At 43.7% G+C, this 25,524-nt stretch overlaps 1 protein-coding gene across 1 annotated transcript in view; it reads left to right on the top strand.

Annotated features, from left to right (window-relative positions):
• sez6l (seizure related 6 homolog (mouse)-like) overlaps positions 1–25,524 on the top strand; it is a 762,782-nt gene that overhangs the window by 589,118 nt on the left and 148,140 nt on the right. Inside the window, exon 11 of the mRNA XM_073065299.1 lies at positions 15,803–15,999. Within this exon, the coding sequence (XP_072921400.1) occupies positions 15,803–15,999 (197 nt within the window). The remainder of the gene's footprint in view (positions 1–15,802; positions 16,000–25,524) is intronic.

The following is a 25,524-nucleotide window of genomic DNA, read 5'->3' as shown; positions in this document are numbered from 1 at the left end:
CATCCAATCCCACCTCGCTCGTAAACTTGCCAAGCTTCCAGAGGGCATGAATGATCGCCTGATGACGCTTCGGCTCCCACTTGGCAATAAGAGGAGTGCAACGCTGATCAGTGCATATGCCCCAACAATGACCAACCCAGATGACATCAAAGATAAATTCTATGAAGAACTTGACGCCCTCATAGCAGCAGTCCCACAGTCAGAGAAGTTTATTGTCCTCAGGGACTTTAACGCCACAGTGGGGACAGATTACCAGACCTGGGAAAGGATTATTGGAAGACATGGTATTGGCAAGAGTAACAGCAATGGCCTGCTGCTCCTCAAGACATGTGCTTTCCATGACCTTGTCATCACCAACACCCTATTCCGCCTCCCTACCCGTAACAAGACATCTTAGATGCATCCACACTCTAGGCACTGGCATCTGATCGACTATGTCATCACCAGAAAGACGGACTGGGAAGATGTGAGAGTGACAAAGGCCATGTGCGGTGCTGACTGCTGGACAGATCATCGACTCATAGTGTCCAAGTTTAAACTTCGCATCCTGCCTGTGAGAAGACCCCAAGGTCAGAAGACTGCAAAGAGGCTCAATGTCTCCAAGCTGAAGAGCAGCGTAGTTGCAGAAGAATTTCGTGAAGACCTAGATAGCAGGCTGCTTGACACACCCCAGGATGACCACACCAGCAATGAAGAGCAATGGACGGCTTTCAGAGATGCTGTCTACTCTACCGCTGTCGAACATCTCAGACCAGCGATCCGTAGACATCAAGACTGGTTCAATGAGAATGACGAGGAGATACAGGCACTGTTGTCAGAGAAACACCAACTGTTCAGAGCGCACTAGAACAATCCCACATCACAAGCAAAGATAGATGCCTTCACCAGTGCAAGACAGAAAGTGCAGAAGAAACTCCGTGAGATGCAGGATGTCTGTTTCAGCAATAAGGCCGATGAGATCCAGGGCTACGCAGACAGTCATGACACCAAGTGTTTCTACGACGCTTTGAAGGCTATGTATGGACCTCATTCCTCTGGCTCCTCCCCCCTCCTCAGTGCAGATGGGACTCGGCTGCTGACAGAGAAAAAGCAGATTTTGGAGAGATGGGCTGAACACTTCAACCAGGTCCTCAACCGCCCTGCCGAAATCAATGATGAGGCCATTGCTCGCCTACCTCGGGTGGAGATCAACCTGGACCTTGACAACCTCCCCACAGAAGAAGAAGTCAGAAAAGCCATCAGGCAACTTTCTTGTAGCAAAGCACCAGGATCAGATGCAATCCCTGCTGAAGTCTACAAAGCAGGAGGCACATTCATGATGTAGAAGCTGACTGAGCTCTTCCAGTCTATGTGGAACGAAGGAAAGGTCCCGCAACAGTTGAAAGATGCCAGCATAGTCCACATCTATAAGAGGAAAGGCAACCACCAGTCTTGTGACAATCACCGAGGCATCTCCCTCCTGTCCATAGCTGGGAAGATCTTGGCTCGCATCCTGCTTAATCGCCTTCTCCAACACCTTGAGCAAAGTCTCCTCCCAGAAAGCCAGTGTGGCTTCCGTGCAGGGCAAGGAACTGTCAACATGATATTTGCTGCACGCCAACTCTAGGAAAAATGTCAGGAGCAGCACAGCGACCTCTTTATGACCTTCGTCGATCTGACGACAGCATTTGCTACGGTCAGCAGAGATGGCTTATGGAAGATAATGGAGAAGTCTGGCTGCCCTAGCAAGTTCATCACGATTGTTCGGCAGTTCCACGATGGCATGATGGTGAAAGTTTTGGATGATGGTGATGAGTCAGAAGCCTTCCCAGTGATGAACGGTGTGAAGCAAGGATGCGTTCTCGCCCCTACACTCTTTAGCATGGTCTTCTCTGCTATGCTGAATGATGCCTTCCGCGATTGTCAGGATGGTATACACGTCAGATACAGGACCGGCGGTGGGCTATTCAACCTCCGGCATCTACAGGCTGTTACAAAGGTAAAGGAGACCGTCGTCAGAGACCTCTTATTCGCTGATGATTGCGCCCTCAACGCCAGCACAGAGCAGAAGATGCAGCGAGAAATGGACTGCTTCTCACAAGCCTGTGACAACTTTGGACTTACAATCAGCACCAAAAAGACCAAAGTTATGTACCAGCCCGCACCCGGAAAGCACTACCAGGAACCACACATCACAGTAAAGGGGCAGAGGCTAATGGCAGTCAGCAGCTTTACTTATCTGGGCAGTACTCTATCACGAGTGGTGAGCATAGATGCAGAGATCAGCAACAGAACTGCCAAAGCCAGTGCCGCCTTTGGGAGACTCCATGAGAATGTATGGGAGCGGAGAGGACTCAGCCTTACCACCAAGCTGAAGGTCTACTGAGCAGTGGTTCTCACCACCCTCCTCTTTGCCAACAAGACCTGGACTGTCTACAGCAGACACGCTAAACAGCTCAACCACTTCCACTTGAGCTGCCTCCGCAGACTTCTCCACGTACGATGGCAGGACAAAGTCCCAGACACGGAGGTCCTGGAGCGGGCTAGCACCCACAGCGTCTACACCCTCCTACAGAAAGCCCAAGCCAGATGGGCTGGCCATGTCGTCAGGATGTCTGACAGTCGACTACCAAAACAGCTGCTGTATGGAGAGCTGAGCCAGGGCAAGCGCTCAGTTGGAGGGCAGAAGAAACGTTTCAAAGACTGCCTCAAAGTGTCCCTCAATGACCTCAACATCAATCCCAGTAGCTGGGAATCGCTTGCTCTGGACTGCCCAACCTGGTGGAGCAGGACCACTAAAGGAGCGTATGCAGCAGAAATCAGACGCACCACAGAGGCTCAGAGGAAACGCGCCGCACGCAAGGCTCGAGGTACCTCCACTTCCACTGCAGCACCTACCCTCATGTGTCCCACATGTGGGCAAGTTTTCAGGGCCCAGATTGGCCTCACCAGTCACCTCACAGTCACAAACCCTCCACCTGACAGAAGTCGTGGTCGTCTTCGAATCCGAAGGACGAACAACAACAACATCATCTAGGTGTGAATAAAACTGTGAATAATATTTTGAAACAACTCTTCTGGCCTGGTTTGAGGAAAGTTGTTGCGACATTTTGCAGAACTTGTCACACTTGTCAGGTTGTGGGTAAACCTAATCAAGTCACCCCTGTGGCCCCACTGCAGCCTATTCCTTTATTTGATGAACCCTTTTCTAAAGTTATTGTAGATTGTGTTGGCTAACTATTAGTATTTACTAACCATCATGTGTACCACATCTAGATTTCCAGAAGCCATACCTCTCAGGAATATAAAGGCTAAAACTGTGTCAAAGGCTCTCATGAAATTTTTCACTTTATTTGGTTTGCCTAAAGAAATTCAATCTGATCAAGGAAGTAATTTTATGTCAGGATTATTTCAGCGAGTAGTTTATGAGCTGGGCGCCAAACAGATTATGTCATCTGCGTACCATCCAGAATCACAAGGGGTCTTAGAGATTTCATTCTACCCTCAAAACCATGATTAAGACATACTGTATTGAAAATGAGAAGGATTGGGATGAGGGAGTTCACTTGCTTTTATTTGCAGTAAGGGAGTCAGTACAAGTGTCCCTAGGCTTAAGCCCCTTTGTCTGAGGACCTTTGGCATTATTAAAGGGACAGTGGCGTAACAATGATATGCATATTAGTTTAATAGACTATGTTCTAAAATTCAAGAACAGATTGCAAAAAGCCTGCAGTTTAGCAAGGGAAAATTTACAATTTGCTCAGAACAGAATGAAGAGTTGGTATGATAAACAAGCTAGAATGAGATCATTCCAGGTGGGTGATAAAGTGGTTGTTTTGTTTCCAATGCAGACAAATCCACTACAAGCTATGGTCCTTTTGAGATTGTGTCTAAAGTTAATGATGTGGATTATGTAGTCAAAATACTGGATCAACAAAGATCAACACAGCTCTGTTACATAAACATGTCAAAACCATATTTTGAAAAGCAAACAGCAATTGTGACCATTGTTGTCAGTAACAATGAGTCTGACCTTGCTGGGAACGGAGTAGCTGATTCACCTGAGGTTTATTTTAAACCAAACATTATTTCAACTAGACTGACAAATTCAACTGTTTTGGAAAACCTTAATAAGAAATTGGCTCATTTACAGCCACAGCAGTGGCAGCAGATGAAGCAGTTGATCATTAAATTTAGGGATTTGTTCCCTGCTGTCCCAAAAAGAACCATGGTCGCCTCACATGATGTAGATGTCGGAAATGCTAAGTCCATAAAGCAGCATCCATATTGCATGAATATTGAAAAATGTGAACTTGCTAAACAAGAAATTGAGTATATGTTGGAAAATGGTATTATTAATGTTACGGATTCAGCAACAATAGATATATGAGTTAGGCAGGGGTTTTTATAACAAATAACACGTTTATTAAACACTGAAAACAAACCCCCCAAAAGTAAACAAATCACTAACGTAACCGAAAATCAGCTGCTGTGCAGCAGCTTAAACAGTTCTTGAAGCAATGAAGCTTAAACAGTTCTTAAAGCGATGTTGCAAAAACAGTTCTTCAAAGTAGTATTGCAAAAGTTCAAAATGCTCACAGTCCATTTAAGGGAGAGACTTTTTAAGACGATTTAAATTCTCTTTCACGTCGTGTTGCTTCGGTTCCCAAAATCGAACTTTTCCCACGTAGAATTTACGTAGATGGACAAATGAAACGGCTTAAAGGCACTGACCTTTCCTTTACAGAACTGTTCCCAATCCTTTCTGCTATTTCACAGGGATTAACATGAGAACAGTCAATGAATTCCTTCCGAATAGGAATCAAACAAGGTCGAACCTGCTTCACCGTCGAAATCGATTCTCCTCGATCTTTTAACTCCCGAACTCCGATCTTCACTCTCCACTGATTCTCAACTAGCAGTATTATACAGAAGCTGCTGGCAATGACCTTTTAAACTTTAGGCATTAAATAAAACTTCATCTTCCAACTAAGCTGCGTCATAACATTAAAGCACGCAGTGGCATGAAGTCAACATGGCAAATCCAGCCACGAACTGCCCCTCCTCACAGGGAGGGCTCCTCCTTTTATACCCTGTTAAAAAAAACTGTCACATGATCTCTACTGGTGGGAAAATGACATCACTCCACCATCACAAGACCATTACCTCAAGTCCAGTATAGCTTCAACACCTGTCACGTGACAAGTACACCACTGTCACGTGTCACAGGTACGTAACATTAAGCATTCTGCTTCAGATTGGAGTTCACCTTGTGTACCTAAACCAGATGGTAGTATCAGGTTTTGCACTGATTGCAGGAAGGTGAGTGCTATAACAAAAACAGATGCTTATCCCATCCCCAGAGTGGATGACTGTGTAGACTAGGTTGAAAAGGTTTAGTTTCTTACAAAGATCAATCTGTTAAAAGGGTATTCCATTAACAGATAGAGATAGAAAAATTTCTGCATTTATAAACCCTTCTGGGTTGTATGAGTACAATGTTTTGCCATTCAGAATGAAAAATGCTCCAGGAACATTCCAGAGAATGAGTAATTCTGTAAATTAAGGATTAAAACACACAGATGCATATTTTGATCATTTAATCACAGGAAATGACACATGGGAAACCCATATCTCTGCAGTGGAGAAGCTGTTTGACAGGCTCTCAAAGGCCAACCTTACTGTTAACTTAGCTAAGAGTGAATTTGGCCATGCCACTGTGACCTATCTTGGTTATGTAGGTCAAGGCAGGTTGGCTCCTGTTCAGGCAAAATTTCAGGCAATTTCTGAGGTTCCCATTCCAACCGGTAGAAAGGCTCTTAGAAGATTCCTGGGAATGGTCAGATATTACCGCAACTTCTGTAAGAACTTTGCTGATGTTGCTCTCCCATTGACTAACCTCCCGTAGAAGGGTGAAAAATTTGTTTGGACGGAGCCTTGTCAGGAGGTATTTGATCAATTGAAGGCCATCTTATGTCACCAACCTGTGCTCAGGTCAGCTGACTTCACAAAGCCATTTTCCATAGCTGTGGATGCCAGTGATGAAGCTGCAGGAGCAGTGTTACTGCAAAGGGATGATTATGATGGTGTTGAATTCCTGTGGCTTACTATGGGACCCACTCTCGGGCTTTCACAAGTGGCATGCCAAGGGCTCAGCCTAAGAGTTCAGCTTGCCTAGGATCTCGGGGCTCTGGAGATGAGTGGATCGAAGGTCAGTGTCCCTGCAGTGGATGTCATTTACTTGGATTTTCAGAAGGCATTTGATAAGGTGCTGCACTTGAGGCTGCTTAACAAGATAAAATCCTATGGCGTTAAAGGAAAGATACTGGCATGGATAGAGAAGTGGCTGACAGGCAGGATGCAACGAGTGGGAATAAAGGGGGCCTTTTCTGGTCGGCTGCCAATGACTAGTAGTGTTCTTCAGGGGTCAGTATTGTAACTACTGCTTTTCAAATTGAAAATGATTTAGATAATGGAACTGATGGGTTTGTGGCAAAGTTTGCGGATGATACAAAGATAGATGGAGACGTAGGTAGTGCTGAGGAAGCAATGCAATTGCAGCAAGACAAATTGGAAGAATGGGCAAAAAAGTGGCAGATGGAATAATGTTGGGAAATGTATGATAATACATTTTGTTAACAGGAACAAAAGTGCAGACTATCATCTAAATGAGGAGAAGGTTCAAACATCAGAGGTGCTATATACTCACTGGAATCTAGAAGAATGCGTGGGTATCTCATTGAAACCTACCGAATGTTGAAAGGACGAGATAGGGTGGATGTGGAGAGGATGTTTCCTCTGGTGGGGGTATTCAGAACTAGAGGGCACAGCCTCAAAATTGAGTGGTGACCTTTCAGGACAGAGGTAAGGAGATTTTTTTTTTTAGCCAGAGAGTAGTGAGTCTGTGGAATGCTCTGCCACAGACTGCAGTGGAGGCCAAGTCCATGGGTATATTTAAGGTGGAAGTTGATAGTTTCCTGATCAGTCAGGGCATCAAAGGTTATGGTGAGAAGGCAGGTGTCTGGAGCTGAGTGGGATCCGAAATCAGCCATGATAGAACAGCAGAACAGACTCAATGGGCTGAATGGCCTAATTCTGCTCCTATATCTTATGGTCAGAATTGAACCACAAGCACTGGAATGCCTCAAGCTGTAACAGTGTCACACTAACCACTGGCTACCATGATATCCTCTGAGATCAGAAGTGGATCACATGCATTCAAACCGACAGGTAATAACTTCAGGGCGAGTAGCAGGGAAATTGTTCTTCCATGTGAGCATTTGGAAAGAATGAGGAACAGAATTAAAGCTCAGGAAACAAGCAAGAGACAATTCAATGAAATTTTACTCCAGCTTGGTGAGAAAAGGTGCTTGTCCTTGAAGATAAATACCTTAGAACACGACCAAATGGTAAGCAGAAATAAAGAAATAAATTCTTAATAAAGAGCCAAAGTGTTAGAGACCCAGAGTGAAGGGTACTGGGGCGCGAGACCCAGAGCGAAGGGTACTGGGGCGCGAGACCCAGAGCGAAGGGTACTGGGGCGCGAGACCCAGAGCGAAGGGTACTGGAGTGTGAGAGTCAAAGTTCAAAGTAAAATTTATTATCAGTGTACGTACATGTCACCACATACAAGCCTGAGATTCTTTTTTCTGCAGGCATACTTAGCAAATCTATAGAGCAGTAACTATAAACAGGAGCCGGGGCACCTAGGTGCGACTTGAGTAGCAGCAGTAATCTCAATGGATACAATTAAATATTCCCTTTTCAGCCTCTTACAGCTAAAAAGCACAACTGCTTCCAAGGTCAGTACAGTCAACAAAGATGTCTTAATGCATTTAAACAAACTATGGCTACTTAAAACCGACGGAAACAACACTGATTGTGGTTGGAAGTGCCCTTGGAGGACACCTTGGTGGAAGCATGGGTGAAGATCAGAATTACTAGTGCATTTAAGGAAACAGGGTTTTAAACTTCCAATACTGACTATCTTGCTGGCGAATGTGCAGCCTCTGATGAATGAAATCGATGATTTCAGAGCCAGGGTGCTGAATCAGAGGGACATTAGGACCACATGTATCCTTTGTTTCACAGAATCCTGGTTAACCCCTTCTGTACCAGATGCAGCGATTCAGATTGATGGGATTGACGGGTGAACAAATATATCAGTGCTGTCCCAATTCTGCTCACCAGACCTGGAATATCTTGTAGTAAAGTGTTGTCCTTTTTACCTACCACGGGAGTTCTCAGGGTCATTCTGGTAGCAGTATACATTCCACCTCAGGCCAATGCCAATCAGGCTTTAAATGATCTGAGTAATGGGATCAACATGCATGAAACAGCGCACCCTAACGTCTTCACCATCATTTTGGGCAATTTTAACAAGGCCAGTGTGAAAAAATCACTAAGCAATTACCATCCACAGATTACTTGCAATACCAGAGGAAACAACACACTGGACCATTGTTACACCCCATGAAGAATGCCTACCGTGCTATTCCACGCCCTCACTTCCAGAAGTCTGAACACCTGGCTGTACTTTACTCCCTGAGTATAGGCAGAGACTGAAGTGAGGACCAGCACCAGCACCAGCAGTGAGGACCACGGAAGTATGAACCAGGGAGGCACAGGAGCACTTACAGGACTGCTTTGAATCAATAGACTGGACTGTATTCAGGGATTCATCTTCGAAGCTGGATGAGTATGATGCAGTTGTTACCGACTTCATTAAAACCTGTGTAGATGAGTGTGCAGCTACAAAGACTTACTGTACATTCCCAAACCAAAAGACGTTGATGAACCAGGAAGTACGTCATCTGCTGAAGGCTAGATCTGTGACATTCAAGTCTGGCAACCCAGGCCTGTACCAGAAAACCAGCTATGATTTGCAGAGGGCTATTTCAAGTGTGAAAGGACAATTTTGAACAAGGTTGGAGGTGATACCAGATGCACAGCAACTCTGGCAGGGTCTGCAAGACATTAATTCCTACAAAGCAAAACCTAATAGTATGAATGGCAGCGATGCTTCACTACCAGATAAGCTCAACACCTTCTATGCATGCTTTGAAAGGGAGAACACAACTACAGCTGTGAAGATCCCTGCTGCACCTGATGACCCTGTGATCTCCATCTCAGAGGCCGATGTTAGGCTGTCTTTGCACCCTCAAAGGTGGAAGGTCCCGATGGAGTACCTGGTAAGGCTCTGAAAACGTGCCAACCAACTAGCAGGAGTATTCAAGGACATTTTCAACCACTCACTGCTACAGGGCAGAAGTTCCCACTTGCTTCAAAAAGGCAACCATTACACCAGTGCCAAAGAAGAATAATATGGGCTGCCTTAATGACTATCACCTGGTAGCACTCACATCAATGGTGATGAAATGCTTTGAGAGGTTGGTTAGGACTAGACTGAACTCCTGCTTCAGCAAGGACCTGGACCCATTGTAATTTACCTATCACCACAATAGGTCAATGGCAGGAGCAATCTCAATGGCTCTCCACACAGCTTTAGATCACCTAGACAACACAAACACCTACATCAGGATGCTGTTCATCAACTATAGCTCAGCATTTAATATCATCATTCCCACAACCCTGATTGAGAAGTTGCAGAACCTGGGCCTCCGTACCTCACTCTGCAATTGGATCCTCGACTTCCTAACCGGAAGACCACAGTCTGTGCAGATTGGTGATAACATATCCTCTTCGCTGACCATCAATACTGGCGCACCTCAGGTGTGTGCTTAGCCCACTGCTCTACTCTCTGTATATGCATTTGAGCTGTGGCTAGCCATTGCTCAAATACCATCTACAAATTTGCTGATGATACAACCATTGTTGGTAGAATCTCAGGTCATGACGAGAGGGTGTACAGGAGTGAGATATGCTAACTAGTTGAATAGTGCTGCAGCAACAACCTGGCACTCAACATCAATGAGACAAAAGAGTTGATTGTGGACTTTAGGAAAAGTAAGATGAAGGAACACATACCAAATCCTCAGAGGGATCAGAAGTAGAGAGAGTGAGCAACTCGGTGTCAAAATCTGAGGATCTAACCTGGTCCCATCATATTGATGTAGTCATAAAGAAGGCAAGACAATGGCTACACTTTATTAGGAGTTTGAAGACATTTGGCATGTCAACAAATACACCCAAAAATTTCGATAGTTGTACCATGGAGAGCATTCTGACAGGCTGCATCACTGTCTGGTATGGAGGGGTTACTGCGCAGGACCGAAAGAAGCTGCAGAAGGTTGTAAATTTAGTCAGCTCCATCTTGGGCACAAGCCTACAAAGTACCCACAACATTTTTAGGGAGCAGTGTTTCAGAAAGGCAGCATCTATTATTAAGGACCTCCAGCACCCAGGGCATGCCTTTTTCTCACTGTTAACCATCAGGTAGGAGATACAGAAGTCTGAAGGCACACACTCAGCGATTCAGGAACAGATTCTTCCCCTCTGCCATCTAATTCCTAAATAGACATTGAACCCTTGGACACCTCACTTTTTTAATATACAGTATCTGTTTTTTGCACATTTTTTAAAAAACTATTCAATATACATAATTGATTTACTTATTTATTATGTTTTTTTTTAATTATTTTTTCTCTCTCTGCTAGATTATGTATTGCATTGAACTGCTGCTGCTGCTAAGTTAACAAGTTTCACGTCACATGCCACTGATAATAAACCTGATTCTGATCAAAAAACGAAAACCTGTGCAAATGCAAATATAGATAGATAGCAATAAGCAACAAGTATGGCGTAACAAGCTAAAGGGTCCTTAAAAAGACATCGGTTGTGGGAGCACCAGGCAAAGAATGAGTGTAGTTACCCCCTTTTGTTCAAGAGCCTGATGGTTGAGGGGGTAGTAACTGTTCTTGAACCTGGTTGTGTGAGTCCTGAGGCTCTTGTACCTTCTATCTGATGGGAGCAGTGAGAAGACTGCCTGGCCAGTGGGGATCTCTGATCATGGTTTCAGTTTCACAGTTTCAGTTAGATGTGCTCTACGGTTGGGAGGGCTTTACCCATGTACTGGTGCAAATCCTTCATTTTTTGTAGGATATTCCATTCAAAGGCATTGGTGTTCCCATACCAGGCCTTAATACAGCCATTTAACAGTCATGGGAAGAACATACGAGCTCCTTACGTTGACTTTGTTCTTACATCCAATGTTGTAAGGAGTTGTGCATGATCTGTTGAGCAACAGTGCCATCTTTGATAGAGAACTGTGTTGATAAGAAAACTGACAAATACAGAAGTTCTCTCTCCTATCAATCAACACTGCATTCCATTATATTAACACAGTCCGAAACTTTGTCGGCTGAGATGAGAAATGATGCTGAAATTAATTAAAGCAATGTGGGAATTCAGATTTCTATCCTGATTTTTAGTCTGAGTGTATTTAGGAAAGGAATTATGATTACAGTATTTTCCTTGTGATCCTATCTCATGATGAAGACTGTAAATTTTGCCTCATTGTTCATCGCCATGAAATTGGACCACAGAAAGCCACAATATGCAGAGTATCATTAAATTAACTCAATAAAAAAACAAATGTCAGGACAAATCAGTGATTTCCTTGAACTGGTTCCAAAGTCAATATTTTTTCCTTTTTGATCTTTTGATCAGCCTCAAAGTTAACACAGCCCAAACATACCCAGTGATCAGAAACAGTATCAGGTTTATTAGAGTCATAGAACATTACAGCATAAAAGCAAGCCCTTTGGCTCATCTAGTCTGTGTTGAAATATTAATCTACCTCGTCCCATCCACCTGCACCTGGACCATAGTTCACCATACCTCTCCCTCCATGTACCTGTCAAAATTTCACTAAATGTTGAAATCAATCCTGCATTCACTACTTCTGCTGGCAGCTCATTCCACACTCTCATAACCCTCTGAGTGACAAGTTCCTTCTCATGTTCCCCTTAAACATTTCACCTTTCACCCATAACCCTTGAACTCTGATTCTAATCTCACCCAACCTCAAGAAAAAGCCTGCCCACATTTGCCCCATCTATACCTCTCATAATTTTGAATACCTTTATCAAGTTTCCTCTAAATTTTCTATGTTCTAAGGAATAAAGTCCTAACTTATTCAACTTTTTCTTATAATTCAGGACCTCAAGTCCGGGCATCATCTTTGTAAATGTTCTTATACTCTTTCAATATTATTTACATCTTTCCTTTAGGTAGGTTACCAAAACTGGACACAATACTCCAAGTTAGTCCTCACCAATGATTTGTAAATTTTAACATAACATCTGCTCCTGTATTCAGTAAATTGATTGTGAAGGCCAATGTGATAAAAACTCTCAGACTCTATGTCCGTCAATCCCTCAGCCACCCAAATGATCTGGAGTACCTCTAGTTCTAGCTCTACTTCCTTAATGAGTTCTGTTAGTAAGAAATGCATCCAGCTTCAGTTTTTAACAGAACTCATTAAGGAAGTAGAGCTGGAACTAGAGGTACTCCAGATCATTTGGGAAGATGTGGGAAGTCAGGGAGATGTCCAGTGACCTTGACATCTTGCAAGAGGAGAGCTCTAGTATCCTGTCTGGCAGCCCCACTGCCCTATACATGCAACGAGAAAGAAAGAAATTAATAATAATCTACCCATGGCCTACATCTCTCCTCACGAAGGCCTCAATGAACCAAAACCTTACTTTCCTACTACAACACTGGCCTACTCACACACATACTGTACATCATATGCATCAGTCCTGATGTATCTCATGAAATTTGTTTTGTGGTAGCAGTATATTGCAGCACAAAAATGACTAAGTTACAATAAAAACTAAAGTAAATCAATAGCGTAAAGAGGAATATCGAGGTACTGTTCATGAATTCATGGACTGTTCAGAAATCTGATGTTCGTGAGGAAGATGTGGTTTCTAAAATATTTTGTGTGGGTCTTCAGCCTCCTGTACCTCATTCTTGATGGTAGTTACAGGAAGTAGGCAAGTTCCAGAAAGTGAATGTCCTTAATAACAGATACCTCCTCCCCAAGGCACCATCTTTTGAAGATGTCCTCAATGGTGGAGAGGGTTGTGCCCATGGTGGGGAAGGTTGTGCCTATGATGGGGAGGACTGAGTCTGTAGCTCTCTGCAGCCTTTTGCTATCCTGTGCTTTAGATCATTGGGATTTCTGCCTGCACATGTGTAATGTTGAGATTAACATGGCCTTGTTGACAGACATCTGCCTTCTCAATGTTTCTGACTCAACATTTCTTCAACAGGTCCCAGGCAGCATCTAAGGTCCACCTTAAGGCTTTAAGTAATGTATTTGTCTTGTTCTCACTCGGGCAACCCCCCCCCCGCCCCCCGCTGACTCTGTGACTCTGGCCCATGAACACGGCCTCACCTGCCTCAACTCACCACTCCAAATCAATACAAACCTCTAACAGCTGAATGCTAATCCTTCCTCAGCCCAACCACCCCAACACCCACAAATGTCTGATTAGCTATCATCCCTATCCCTGGGCTTGTCACCCACTGATTCCCAACCTCGCTGTTATGCCTCAGGGATCTCCAGCCAGAGAGTGGTGAATCTGTGGAATTTGTTACCACAGGAAGCTGTGGAGGCAGTGTCTTCATGTATATTAAGGCAGAGGTTGATAGATTCTTGATTGGTCGGGGCATGAAGGGTTACAGGGAGAAGGCAGGAGATTGGGGCTGAGAGGAAAGTTGGATCAGCCATGATGAAATGGTGGAGCAGACATGATGGGCCAAATGGCCTAGTTCTGCTCCTGTATCTTATGGTTTTATCTTCCCAAACAGCTTTCATATAACCTGGTGTTGGGCCCACTAACTTCCCATTCCAGGCTCCCTATTTGCAAAGCACTGTGTCTCAGCACTCAGAAACACAAGAGATTCTGCAGCTGCTGGAAGACTCGAGCAACATGCACAGGATGCTGGAGGAACTCCAGCTAAAGTGAGGACATGTTCAGCACAGCATTGTGGGCCAAAGGGCCTGTATTGTACTGTAGGTTTTCTATGTTTCTGACTCAGCAAGTCAGGCAGCGTCAATGAAGGGGAATAAAGAGTCAACATTCAGGCGAGACCTTCATCAGGACTGCAAGGGAAGGGAGCAGAAGCAGAAGGGGTTGGGGGGAGACAAGGGAACCGATTACAAGCTGACAAGTGATAGGTGAGATCAGGTGGGGGGGAATGAGGAAAGAAGCTATAAGTGGATAAGTTAAAGGGGTAAAGGGCTGAAGACGAAGGAATCTGATAGGTTTGGTTACCCCTTTTACCCCTTCTCTCTGTCTCTCCTGCCCATTACCTCCCTCTCATCCCCCTCCTCTTTCCCTTTCTTCCATAGCCTCTGTCCCCTCCCATCAGATTCCTCCTCCTTTAGCCATGATGCTTTAATATTATTACTGTCTGCCCAGCTTCTGTACAATGAGACTAGCCTTACGTCTACACAGATACTAAGACAACAAGGGCTCCTTCCAAACAGCATTTCTCTACTTAGTGTGAATCTGTTACAATACCAATGTGTGCTCTTTAAATTATCAATAAACTGATTTATAGAAACAGAAATCTACAGCACACTGCAGGCCCTTCGGCCCACAATGTTGTGCTGACCATATAACCTACTCTAGAAACTGTCTAGAATTTCCCTACAGCACAGCCCTCTATTTTTCTAAGCTACGTGCACTTATCCATAGTCTCTTCAAAAGCCCTATTGTATCCGCCTCTACCACCTTCACTGGCAGAGCACTCCACGCACCCACCACTCTCTATGTGAAAAATTTACCTCTGACATACCCCTTGAACCTACTTCCAAGTAACTTAAAACTATGCCCCATCTTGTTAGTCATCTCAGCCCCAGCAAAAAACCCCTGGTTATCCAAATGATTCATTCAGAACTTATGCTAAATTCACAAATGCTGTATGCTGGTGTTAGGAACAATAATCAAACTAATATTACACCCTCAAGAGTTACACTTTTAGGAGATTTTGTAATACAATATTGCTGTCTTGGCAACACCAAAATACAAACTGCAGCTTAGGATGTGCTACACTGGGCAAAAGGCCTGAGGTCTGGGCATAGGACAACACCCTGGTGAGCTGCAACAATTTCAGGGAAATCATTTACTGGGTTGCCATGGTAGCATAGCAGCTAATACAATGATATTGCAGTGGAGTTTGGAGTTCAGTTCTGGCACCATCTGTAAGAAATCTTCAAGGTATGTTCTCCCTGTGAACCATATGGGTTTCCTCCTACATTCCAAAAATGTTCTGGTTGGTAGATTAATTGGCCATTGTAAATTGACCTGTGATTGAATTGAATTAGGCTAGTGTTTAATAGGCGAGTTGCTGGCCGGTGTGGCACGTTGGGCCAGAAAGTCTTGTTCCTGCTGTACAGTGTGGTTTATTAAACCGGAAGGGCTTGTTCCCAGGCTGGGCAGTGAGATTTATTGGGCCAGAAGAGCCAGTTACTGCTGGCCAGTGTGATTTATTGTGCTGGAAACGCCTGTTCCCGCTGGGCTGTGTGGTTTATTGGGCTCGGAGGGCCTGTTCCCACTGGGTGGTGTGATTTAATGGGCTGGGAGGACTGGTTCCCGCTGGGTGGTGTGGTTTATTGGGCTGGAAGGGCCTGTTCCTGCTGGGCGGAGTGGTTTATTGGGCTGGAAGGGCCTGTTCCCGCTGGGCGGTGTGGTTTATTGGGCCGGAAGGGCCTGTTCCCGCTGGGCGGTGCAGTTCTTTGGGCCAGGAGGGCCTGTTCCAAGATATCTCTAAAAAAACACTAAATAAATAATTGATCTAACAGAATGAGGAATATTAATTATTGTTTTCTTTCCATCCCATTATACAGCCTGAACCTCACCAACAGTGACATATTATCCCTTTACGACGGAGACGACTTAACCATGAGGATTCTCGGTCAATTCGTCGGTAGCAATGCCCCGTTGAAGGTTTACTCCACCACTTCCGATCTCACCGTCCGATTCCATTCCGATCCAGCTGGCTTGATTTTTGGGAAGGGCCAAGGATTTATCATGAATTACTATGGTGCGTAAAAAGCTGCTTTTGGAGAAACAGAAATTAATTTTGGCACAATAACTGCATTGTAAGTGAGGACTCCAGTTTTGGCTAAATGGCCTATGTTGCTTCATTACAAAATGAACCCAAAGGTCATGCAGGGAATACTAAGGGATGAGAAGTGGTACTGAAGGAAGGGTAGACCGCTGATGGTGTACGAAGCAAGATGGGTTATAACAGGAGGCAAAGTCAGGGAAAAGATTGTAGAGAAATTGAGTTCTCGTATCTGAGCTCTATCACACAAAGTGACTGCCTCTGAATTTACAGATTGAAATTAGTGGAATATATTTCAGATGTAGAGAACACAAAACAGTACAGCTCCTTTGGCCCACAATATTGTGTCAGCCTTTTAACCTACTCCAAGATCAATCTAACCCTTCCCCCCCATGTAACCCTCCATATTTGTTTTATCCACCTATCTATCCAAGAATCACATAAATGTCCCTAATGTATCTTCCTCTACCATCACCATGCACCCACTGCACTGTGTGAAAGATCTACCTCTGCATTCCCTCCTTCACCAATATTTTCCTCCAATCACCTTAAAATTAATGCACCCTAATATTAGCCATCACTGCCCTGGGACAAAAGTCTCTGTTGTCCATTCTATCTATGCCTCTTTTAATCGAATACACTTCTATTGAGTCACCTTTCATCCTCTCACTCCAAATTGAAAAGTCCTAGCTCACTCAACCTTTCCATGATCTCTAATCCAAATCTCCTCTACACCCTCTCTAAAGGTTCCACATCATACAGTAAGGTAACAAGTACTGAACACAATACTCTAAGAGTGGTCTAACCAGGGTTTTATTGAGCTGCAACATTATCTCATGGCTCTTGAACTCAATCCTCTGACTAATGAAGGCCAACACACTATTAACCCTCTTGACCACCTTATCAACTTGCATGGCAACTTTGTGGATCAATGAACATGGACCCCAAGATCACTTTCTCCACACTGCCAAGAACCCTACCGTTAACCTTGTACTTTGCCTTAAAGTTCAACCCTCTAAATGATTTTGTAAGTCACTTGTGCGTGTTGATTTATTTATTAAGATACAGAAGAAGCACTTCTGGCCCTTCGAGCTGCACCTCCCAGCAATCTCCAATTTAACCCGAGCCTTATCACAGGACTATTTACAATGACCAATTAACCTACCAACTGGTACATCTTTGAACTGTGGGAGGAAACTGGAGCACCCAGAAGAAACCTGTGCAGTCAAAGGGAGAATGTACAATGAACTTGGGTCATTGATACTGTAAAGCATTGTGCTAACCACTATACTATGGTGTTTAGGACTACTGACTGCAGAGCAATTACACAGCATTGTCAAACTACAGTGTTAAAATTCAGATTATATCAAAAGACTTTTTGGTATGAAAGGGTGCAACGGTGCATTGTTTATTAATTGTTTAACTAAACTTAGCCAAGGTATTTGAGGAAGAAGAATGGCCAAAGAAATTTTACAGTGAATTCAATAGGTCAATCGGTACATTTAATGTCAGAGAAATGTATACAATATACATCCTGAAATTCTTTTTCTTCACAAACATCCACGAAAACAGAGCAGTGCCCCAAAGAATGAATGACAGTTAAATGTTAGAACTCCAAAGCCCTTCCAGCTCCCTCCTCCCACACATGAGCAGCAGCAAAGCAACAACTCCCCCCCACCAGCAAAAATGCATAAATTGCATTATTATTGTAACATATATGATCATAAGATACAAGAGCAGAATTAGGCCATTTGGCCCATCAAGTCTACACCACCATTCAATTATGGCTGATCCTTTTTTCTCCTCCTCAGCCCCACTCCCTGGACTTCTCCCTGTAACGTTTGATGTCACGACCTATCAACAACCTTTCGATCTCTGCCTTAAATAGACCCAACAACCTGGCCTCCACAGCTGCCAGTGGCAAAAAATTCCTCAACATCACCACCCTCTGGCTAAAGAAATTTCTTTGCATCTCTGTTGTAAATGAATGCCCCTCCATCCTGAGGCTGTGCCCTCTTGTCCTAGAATCTCCCACCTTGGGAATTTCTACATTGACTCCGTCTAAGCCTTGCAACATTCAAAAAGTTTCAATGAAATCCCCCCTTATCCTCCTAAATTCCAGTGAGCACAGCTACAGAGCCATTAAACGTCCCTCGTATGATACCCTTACATTCACAGAATCATACTTGTGAACCTCCTCTGAACCTTTTCCAATGCCAGCACATCCTTTTTTTAAGATATGGAACCCAAAACTATTCACAATACTCAAGGTGAGGCCTCACCAGTGCCTTATAAAGCCTCAGCATTACATCCCTACTCTTGTAATCTAGACCCCTTGAAATGAATGCTAACATTGCATTTGCCTTCCTCACCACCAACTCAACCTGCAAGTTAACCTTCAGTGTGTTCTGCACAATGACTCCCAAGTCCACTTGCATCTCAGATTTTTGGATTGTCTCCCAATTTAGAAAATAGTCTGCACATTTATTTCTACAACCAAAGTGCATGACCATGCATTTTCCAACATTATATTTCATTTACCACTTTCTTGCCCATTCTCCTAATCTGTCGAAGTCCTTCTGCAGCTTTCCTATTTCTTCAACACTACCTGCCCCTCCACCAATCTTCATATCTGCAAACTTGGCAACAAAGCCATCTATTCTATCATCTAAATCATTGATATACAGCATAAAAAGCAGTCCCAACACTGATCCCTGTAGAACACCACTAGTCACTGGCAGCCAACTAGAAAATGATCCTTTTATTCTCACTCATTGCCTCCTAACAATCAGCCAATGTTCTAACCATGTTAGTAACCTTCCTGTAATACTATGGGCTCTTAACTTCATAAGCAGCCTCATGTGTGGCATCTTGTCAAAGGCCATTTGAAAGTCCAAATATACAACATCCACTCCATTCCCTTTATCTAAACTACTTGTAAACTCCTCAAAGAATTCCAACAGGTTCATCAGACAAAACTTAAGGAAACCATACCGACTTTGTCCTATCTTGTCCTTTGTCACAAAGTACTCCATAACCTTATCCTTAACTGGCTCAAACATCTTCCCAGCCACTGAAGTCAGGCTAATTGGTCTATAATTTCCTTTCTGCTGCGTCCCTCCTTTCTTAAAGAATGGAATGACCTTTGCAATTTTCCAGTCCTCAAGAACCATGTCAGAGTCCAATAATTCTTGAAAGATCATTACTAATGTCTCCACAATCTCTACTGCTACCTCTTTTAGAACCCAAAGGTGCAGTTCATTTGGTCCCATTGACTTAATTACCTTTAGGTCTTTCTGCTTTTTGTGCACCTTCTCCCTTGTAATAGTAACTGGTCTCACTTCTCTTCCCTCACATATTTACTTGCTTTCATATTTCATCTTTTGCCTCCTAATGATTCTTTTAGTTGCTTTCTGTAGGTTTTTAAAAGCTTCTCAATCCTCTATCTTCCCACTAATTTTTGCTTTGTTGTATGCCCTCTTTTGCTTTTACATTAGCTTTGACTTTCCTTGTCAGCCATTGATGTACTATTTCACCATTTGAATATTTCTTTGTTTTTGGAATACATCTATCCTGCACCTTCCTCATTTGTCCCAGAAACTCAAGCCATTGCTGCTCTGCTGTCATCCCTGCCAACATCTCCTTCCAATCTACTTTTGCCAACTCCTCTCTCATGCCACTGTAATTTACTTTACTCCACTGAAATATAGCTGCATCAAACTTTACATCCTAGCCATCAAATTTTAACTTGAGCTCAATCATATTGTGTTCACTGACTCCTAAGGGTTCCATTACCTCAAGCTCCCTAATTGCTTCCAGTTCTTTATCTAACACCCAATCCATTACAGCTGATCCCCTAGTAGGCTCAATGACAAACTGCTCTAAAAAGCCATCTTGTAGGCATTCAACAAATTCACTCTTGAGATCCATTCCAAACCTGATTTTCCCAATCGGCCAGCATGTTAAAATCTCCCATGACTATCATAACATTGCCCTTTCAACAAGCCTTTTCTATTTCCTGTTGTAATCTGTGGTCCACATCCCAACTACTGTTTTGAGGCCTGTATATAACTGCCATGAGGGTTCTTTTACCCTTGCCATTTCTTAACTCAACCCACAAGGATTCAACATCTTCTGATCCGATGTCACATCTTTCTACTGATCTGATGCCATTCTTTACCAACAGAGCCACACCTAGTTTTAGGTTTATTGACAGATTCCAATTAGCCCGGTTTGTGAGGAGAATCTGTAGTTGAATGTGCTAACCTTGAAACAATATTTGGTTTTGAAAATAATACAAGGGGAATAATGATGTGAAGTATTACGTTTGTAATAGGATTGGGATAATTTGTTTTATGGGAAGGATGTAATAGAGAAATGGATGTCATTTAAAGGTGAAATTTTGAGGGTACAGAATCTTTATGTTCCTGTTAGGTTGAAAGGAAAGGTTAACAGTTTGAGAGAGCCATGGGTTTCAAGGGATATTGGAAACTTGGTTAGGAAAAGATATCTACAATAAATATAGGCAGCATGGAGTAAATGAGGTGCTCAAGGAACATAAAGAATGTAAGAAGAATCTTAATTAGAAAAGCTAAACAATACAAGGTTGCTTTGGCAAGTAAGGTGAAAATAAATCCAAAGGGTTTCTACAGTTATATTAATAACAAAAAGATAGTGAGGGATAAAATTGGTCCCTTAGAGAATCAGAGTGGACAGCTATGTGTGGAGCCGAAAGAGATGGGGGAAATTTTGAACAATTTCTTTTCTTCTGTATTCACCAAGAAGGATATTGAATTGTGTAAAGTAAGGGAAACAAGTAGGGAAGTTATGGAAACTATGACGATTAAAGAGGAATTAGTACTGGTGCTTTTAAGGAATATAAAAGTAGATAAATCTCCAGGTCCTGACAGGATATTCCCTAGGACCTTAAGGGAAGTTAGTGTAGAAATAGCAGGGGCTCTGACAGAAATATTTCAAATGTCATTAGAAACAGGGATGGTGCTGGAGGATTGGCATATTGCTCATGTGGTTTCATTGTTTAAAAAGGATTCTAAGAGTAAACCTAGCAATTATAGGCCTGTCAGTTTGACGTCAGTGGTGGGTAAATTAATGGAAAGTATTCTTAGAGATGGTATATATAATTATCTGGATAGACAGGGTCTGATTAGGAATAGTCAACATGGATTTGTGCGTGGAAGGTCATGTTTGACAAATCTTATTGAATTTTTTGAAGAGCTTACGTGGAAAGTTGCCAAGGGTAAAGCAGTGGATGTTGTCTATATGGACTTCAGTAAGGCTTTTGACAAGGTTCCACACGGAAGGTTAGTTAGGAAGGTTCAATCGTTAGGTATTATTATTGAAGTAGTAAAATGGATTCAACAGTGGCTGGATGGGAGATGCCAGAGAGTAATGGTGGATAACTGTTTGTCGGTGACTAGTAGTGTGCCTCAGGGATCTGTACTGGGTCCAATGTTGTTTGTCATATACATTAATGATCTGGATGATGGGGTGGTAAATTGGATTAGTAAGTATGCAGATGATACCAAGATAGGTGGTGTTATGGATAATGAAGTAGGTTTTCAAAGCTTGCAGCGAGATTTAGACCAGTTAGAAGAGTGGGCTGAACGATGGCAAATGGAGTTCAATGCTGATAAATGTGAGATGCTACATTTTGGTAGGACTAATCAAAATAGGACATACATGGTAAATGGTAGGGCATTGAAGAATGCAGTAGAACAGAGTGATCTAGGAATAATGGTGCATAGTTCCCTGAAGGTGGAATCTCATGTGGATAGGGTGGTGAAGAAAGCTTTTGGTATGTTGGCCTTTATAAATCAGAGCATTGAGTATAGGAGTTGGGATGTAATATTCAAATTGTACAAGGCATTGGTAAGGCCGAATTTGGAGTACTGTGTACAATTCTGGTCACAGAATTACAGGAAAGATGTCAACAAAATAGAGTACAGAGAAGACTTACTAGAATGTTAACCTAGGTTTCAGCATCTGAGTTACAGAGAAAGGTTGAACAAGTTAGGTCTTTATTCTTTGGAGCACAGAAGGTTGAGGGGGGACGATAGAGGTATTTAAAATTATGAGGGGGATAGATAGAGTTGACGTGAATAGGCTTTTTCCACTGAGAGCAGGGGAGATTCAAACAAGAGGACGAGTTGAGAGTTAGGGGGCAAAAGTTTAGGGGTAACACAAGGGGGAACTTCTTTACTCAGAGAGTAGCTGTGTGGAACAAGCTTCCAGTAGAAGTGGTAGAGGCAGGTTCGATATTGTCATTTAAAGTAAAATTGGATAGTTATATGGACAAGAAAGGAATGGAGGGTTATGGGTTGAGTGCAGGTCGGTGGGACTAGGTGAAAGTAAGTGTTCAGCACAGACTAGAAGGGCTGAGATAGCCTGTTTCCGTGCTGTAATTGTTATATGGATAGGAGGGGACACTGGTGAGGCTGATGGCAGAACAGACGTGGCTGAAATTTCTGGGAATTTTTCACAAGGCACAGGAAATAGTTGTTCTCAAATGGCAGGGCTAGGCAAGTGTGGCTGACAAAGGAAGTAAAGGACTGCATAAAAGCTAAGGAAGCAAAAGTTAGTGGGAAGTTGGATAATTCAGTAACTTTTAAAATTACTGAATTTTTAGAGGCAACTAAAAAAGCTAAAAGATGAAACATCAGGGCAAATTAGCCAATAATGTCATACAGGAGTGTTGTATCAGGACCCAAATGCAGTATGCAGACACTGCAGTACTAGGAACAAGACAGAACTTGGCTAGGGAAGTATGACCAGGACAAGGGACTGGGAGTAAGGAGCCTGGGGTGGACTCCAAGCCCAAGACTGGACAAGGACCCAGAACCTGGGTCTTGCCTCAGGCTTGGACCCCCAAAACCAGGCAAAGACATGACTAGGCTTGGCTAGGGACCTGGGGTCTTGAGGCAGACTAGCAACTATACATAAACATAAAGCCAGGACTTCTCCTTCAACAAGCCAGGACTCAACTTTCACTCCACACCAAGGTGGGACAGGACAACAGCAGAACAGCCAGACTTACCTAATGGAGGCAAATACAAGACAGATTCCCCCCACAGGGCAACAGCAGTGCAGCCTGACTTTCCCCACAGAGCAAGGGCAGGAAGAGATAAACACCAAAGAATGACAGACAGTTTCACCTCTGCATCAGGGCTGCTCCAAGTAACCATTACAGCCAACAACCTTGGTTGGCTACAGTCCAAGTCCCTACCTAGTTCAGAGTAACTGATAGCCACCCAGCTGGCACAGGAAATGGCCAAATCCATACCACAATGACAACTCCAACTACTGATAGCAAGGCTCCAAGAAGCAATGGTTCTCCAATACAGCCTAAAGATGACAAGTGGTCATACCAGCCATTTACTCCATAAGACTCTCACCAGGGAAACTTGACAAGACAACAACCCACCACCACAGTCAATTATATTATGGCCACTTATATTCCCAGCCAACAAGATGAGCATCAGGTGTTTATGGTTTAGTCCAACCGAAACAAGGGACAGCCGGAGGACCCGGAGTCCGGAGCCCGCGGACCGCAAACCGGAACGCGGACCACGACAGATAATGTAGAGCATGATACTAAAAGTTTTCCAGTTATATAAAGAATAAAAGGGAGCTGAGAGTTGATATTGGACCACTGGAAAATTATGCTGGTGAGGTAGTAATGTGGGACAAAGAAATGGCAGATGAACTTAATAAGTATTTTGATTTAGTCTTTACTGTGGAAGACACTAGCTGTGTGCCAGAGGTCTGTGGGTGTCAGGGAGCAGGAGTGAATCCCATTGCTATTACTAAGGAAAAAGTGCTTGGCAAAATTAAAGGTCCTAAGGTGGATAAGTCACCTGAACCAGATGGACCACATCCCAAAGTCCTGAGAGAGGTTGCTGAAGAAATAGCAGATGCATTGGTCATGATCTTTCAAGAATCATTTGATTCTGATTTGCTCCCAGAGGACTGGAAGATTGCAAATGTCACTCCAGTTTTTAAGAAGGGAGAAACAAAAGGAGGGAAATTATAGGCCAAATAGCCTAACCTCAGTGGCTGGGAAAGTGTTGCAGTCCAATATTAAAGATGAGGTTTCAGGGTACTTGGAGACTAATTATAAAATAAGTCAAAGTCAGCATGGTTTCTGTGAAGGGAAATCTTGCCTGACAAATCTGTTAGAGTTCTTCGAGGAAGTAACAAGCAGGGTAGACAAAGGAGAGGCAGTGGATGTCATTTACTTAGATTTTCAGGAGGTATTTAATAAGGTGCCTCACATGAAGCTGCTTAACAAGATAAAATCCTATGGCGTTACAGGAAGATACTGACATGGGTAACAGAATGGCTGACAGGCAGGGGGCATCGAGTGGGAATATAGGGGGCCTTTTCTGCTTGACTGCCAGTGACTAGTTGTGTTCCTCAGGGGTCAGTACTGGGATCGCTACTTTTCACATTGTTTGTCAATGATTTAGATAATGGCGTTGATGGGTTTGTGGCAAAGTTTATGGATGATACCAAGATAGGTGGAGGGATAGGTAAGGCTGAGGAAGCAATGTGATTGCAGCAGGACTTAGATTGGAAGAATGGGCAAAAATGTGGCAGATGGAATACAGTGTGTTATGGTCGGGTCTGGAGCCCGCATTCCGGTTCTTGATCCGGTCCACAGACTCCGGACACCGGGTCTTGTAGCCGTCCCTCCTTTCACCCTTGAGCCCAAGTAGTCACACCTGTGGATCATCGTGGCTTGTTGGGGCTCAAGGAGGCGCACCTGATGCCCATCGGCTGGCGGTGTATATAGGGGGCTCTGGGACTGAGTGGAGTTGGGGGTTGTTCTGCTTATCTTGATCCTCTGGTTTGGAGTGCCCCTGGTTAAAGATGAGTTCTTTGAGTAAGTCTGGCAGTCACCCTGGACCTAGTTTCCTTCCTATCCCTTGTCTCTGTCAGGCAAGCCTGGCTGGACTGCTGTTGTCTGGTGAGGGACTCTGCCCCTTTTGCTGTTGTCTGGTGAGGGACTCTGCCCCTTTCCATCTTTCCATCCCTTGCTGGTGGGTTGTGCTCTGCAACCTACCCAGGTGCCCTGTGACCTGCTCTGGCCTCTGTGTTCCTGCCTGGAAGGCCTGGGCCCTGCCTAGGAGTTATGTGGCCTGCCCAGTGAACTCTGAGATCCTGCCTTGCCTGAACTCTAAGATTCTTCCAGAACCCCAGAATCACCTTAAATGTCACATCCCTCGTGCACACTGTGGTCACCACATCTTGTCTATTGTTTAGTTGTTCCTGTCCTGCCCCTAGTGCCTGTGTCCTGCACTTGGGTCCAGCCTCCTTTCCCCTTATGACACAGTGTTGGGATATATAAAATACATTTGATAAAAGAAACAATAGTGCAGGTTATTATCTAAATGGGGAGAAAATTCAAACATTAGAGATGCAAAGGGATGAAGGAATCCTCATGCAAGATTCTCAGAAGGTTAATTCACAGGTTGAGTCTGG

The sequence above is a fragment of the Hemitrygon akajei genome, chromosome 14 (assembly GCF_048418815.1).
Source record: "Hemitrygon akajei chromosome 14, sHemAka1.3, whole genome shotgun sequence".
Taxonomy (NCBI): domain Eukaryota; kingdom Metazoa; phylum Chordata; class Chondrichthyes; order Myliobatiformes; family Dasyatidae; genus Hemitrygon; species Hemitrygon akajei.
This window is presented reverse-complemented; position numbering and strand designations above follow the sequence as displayed.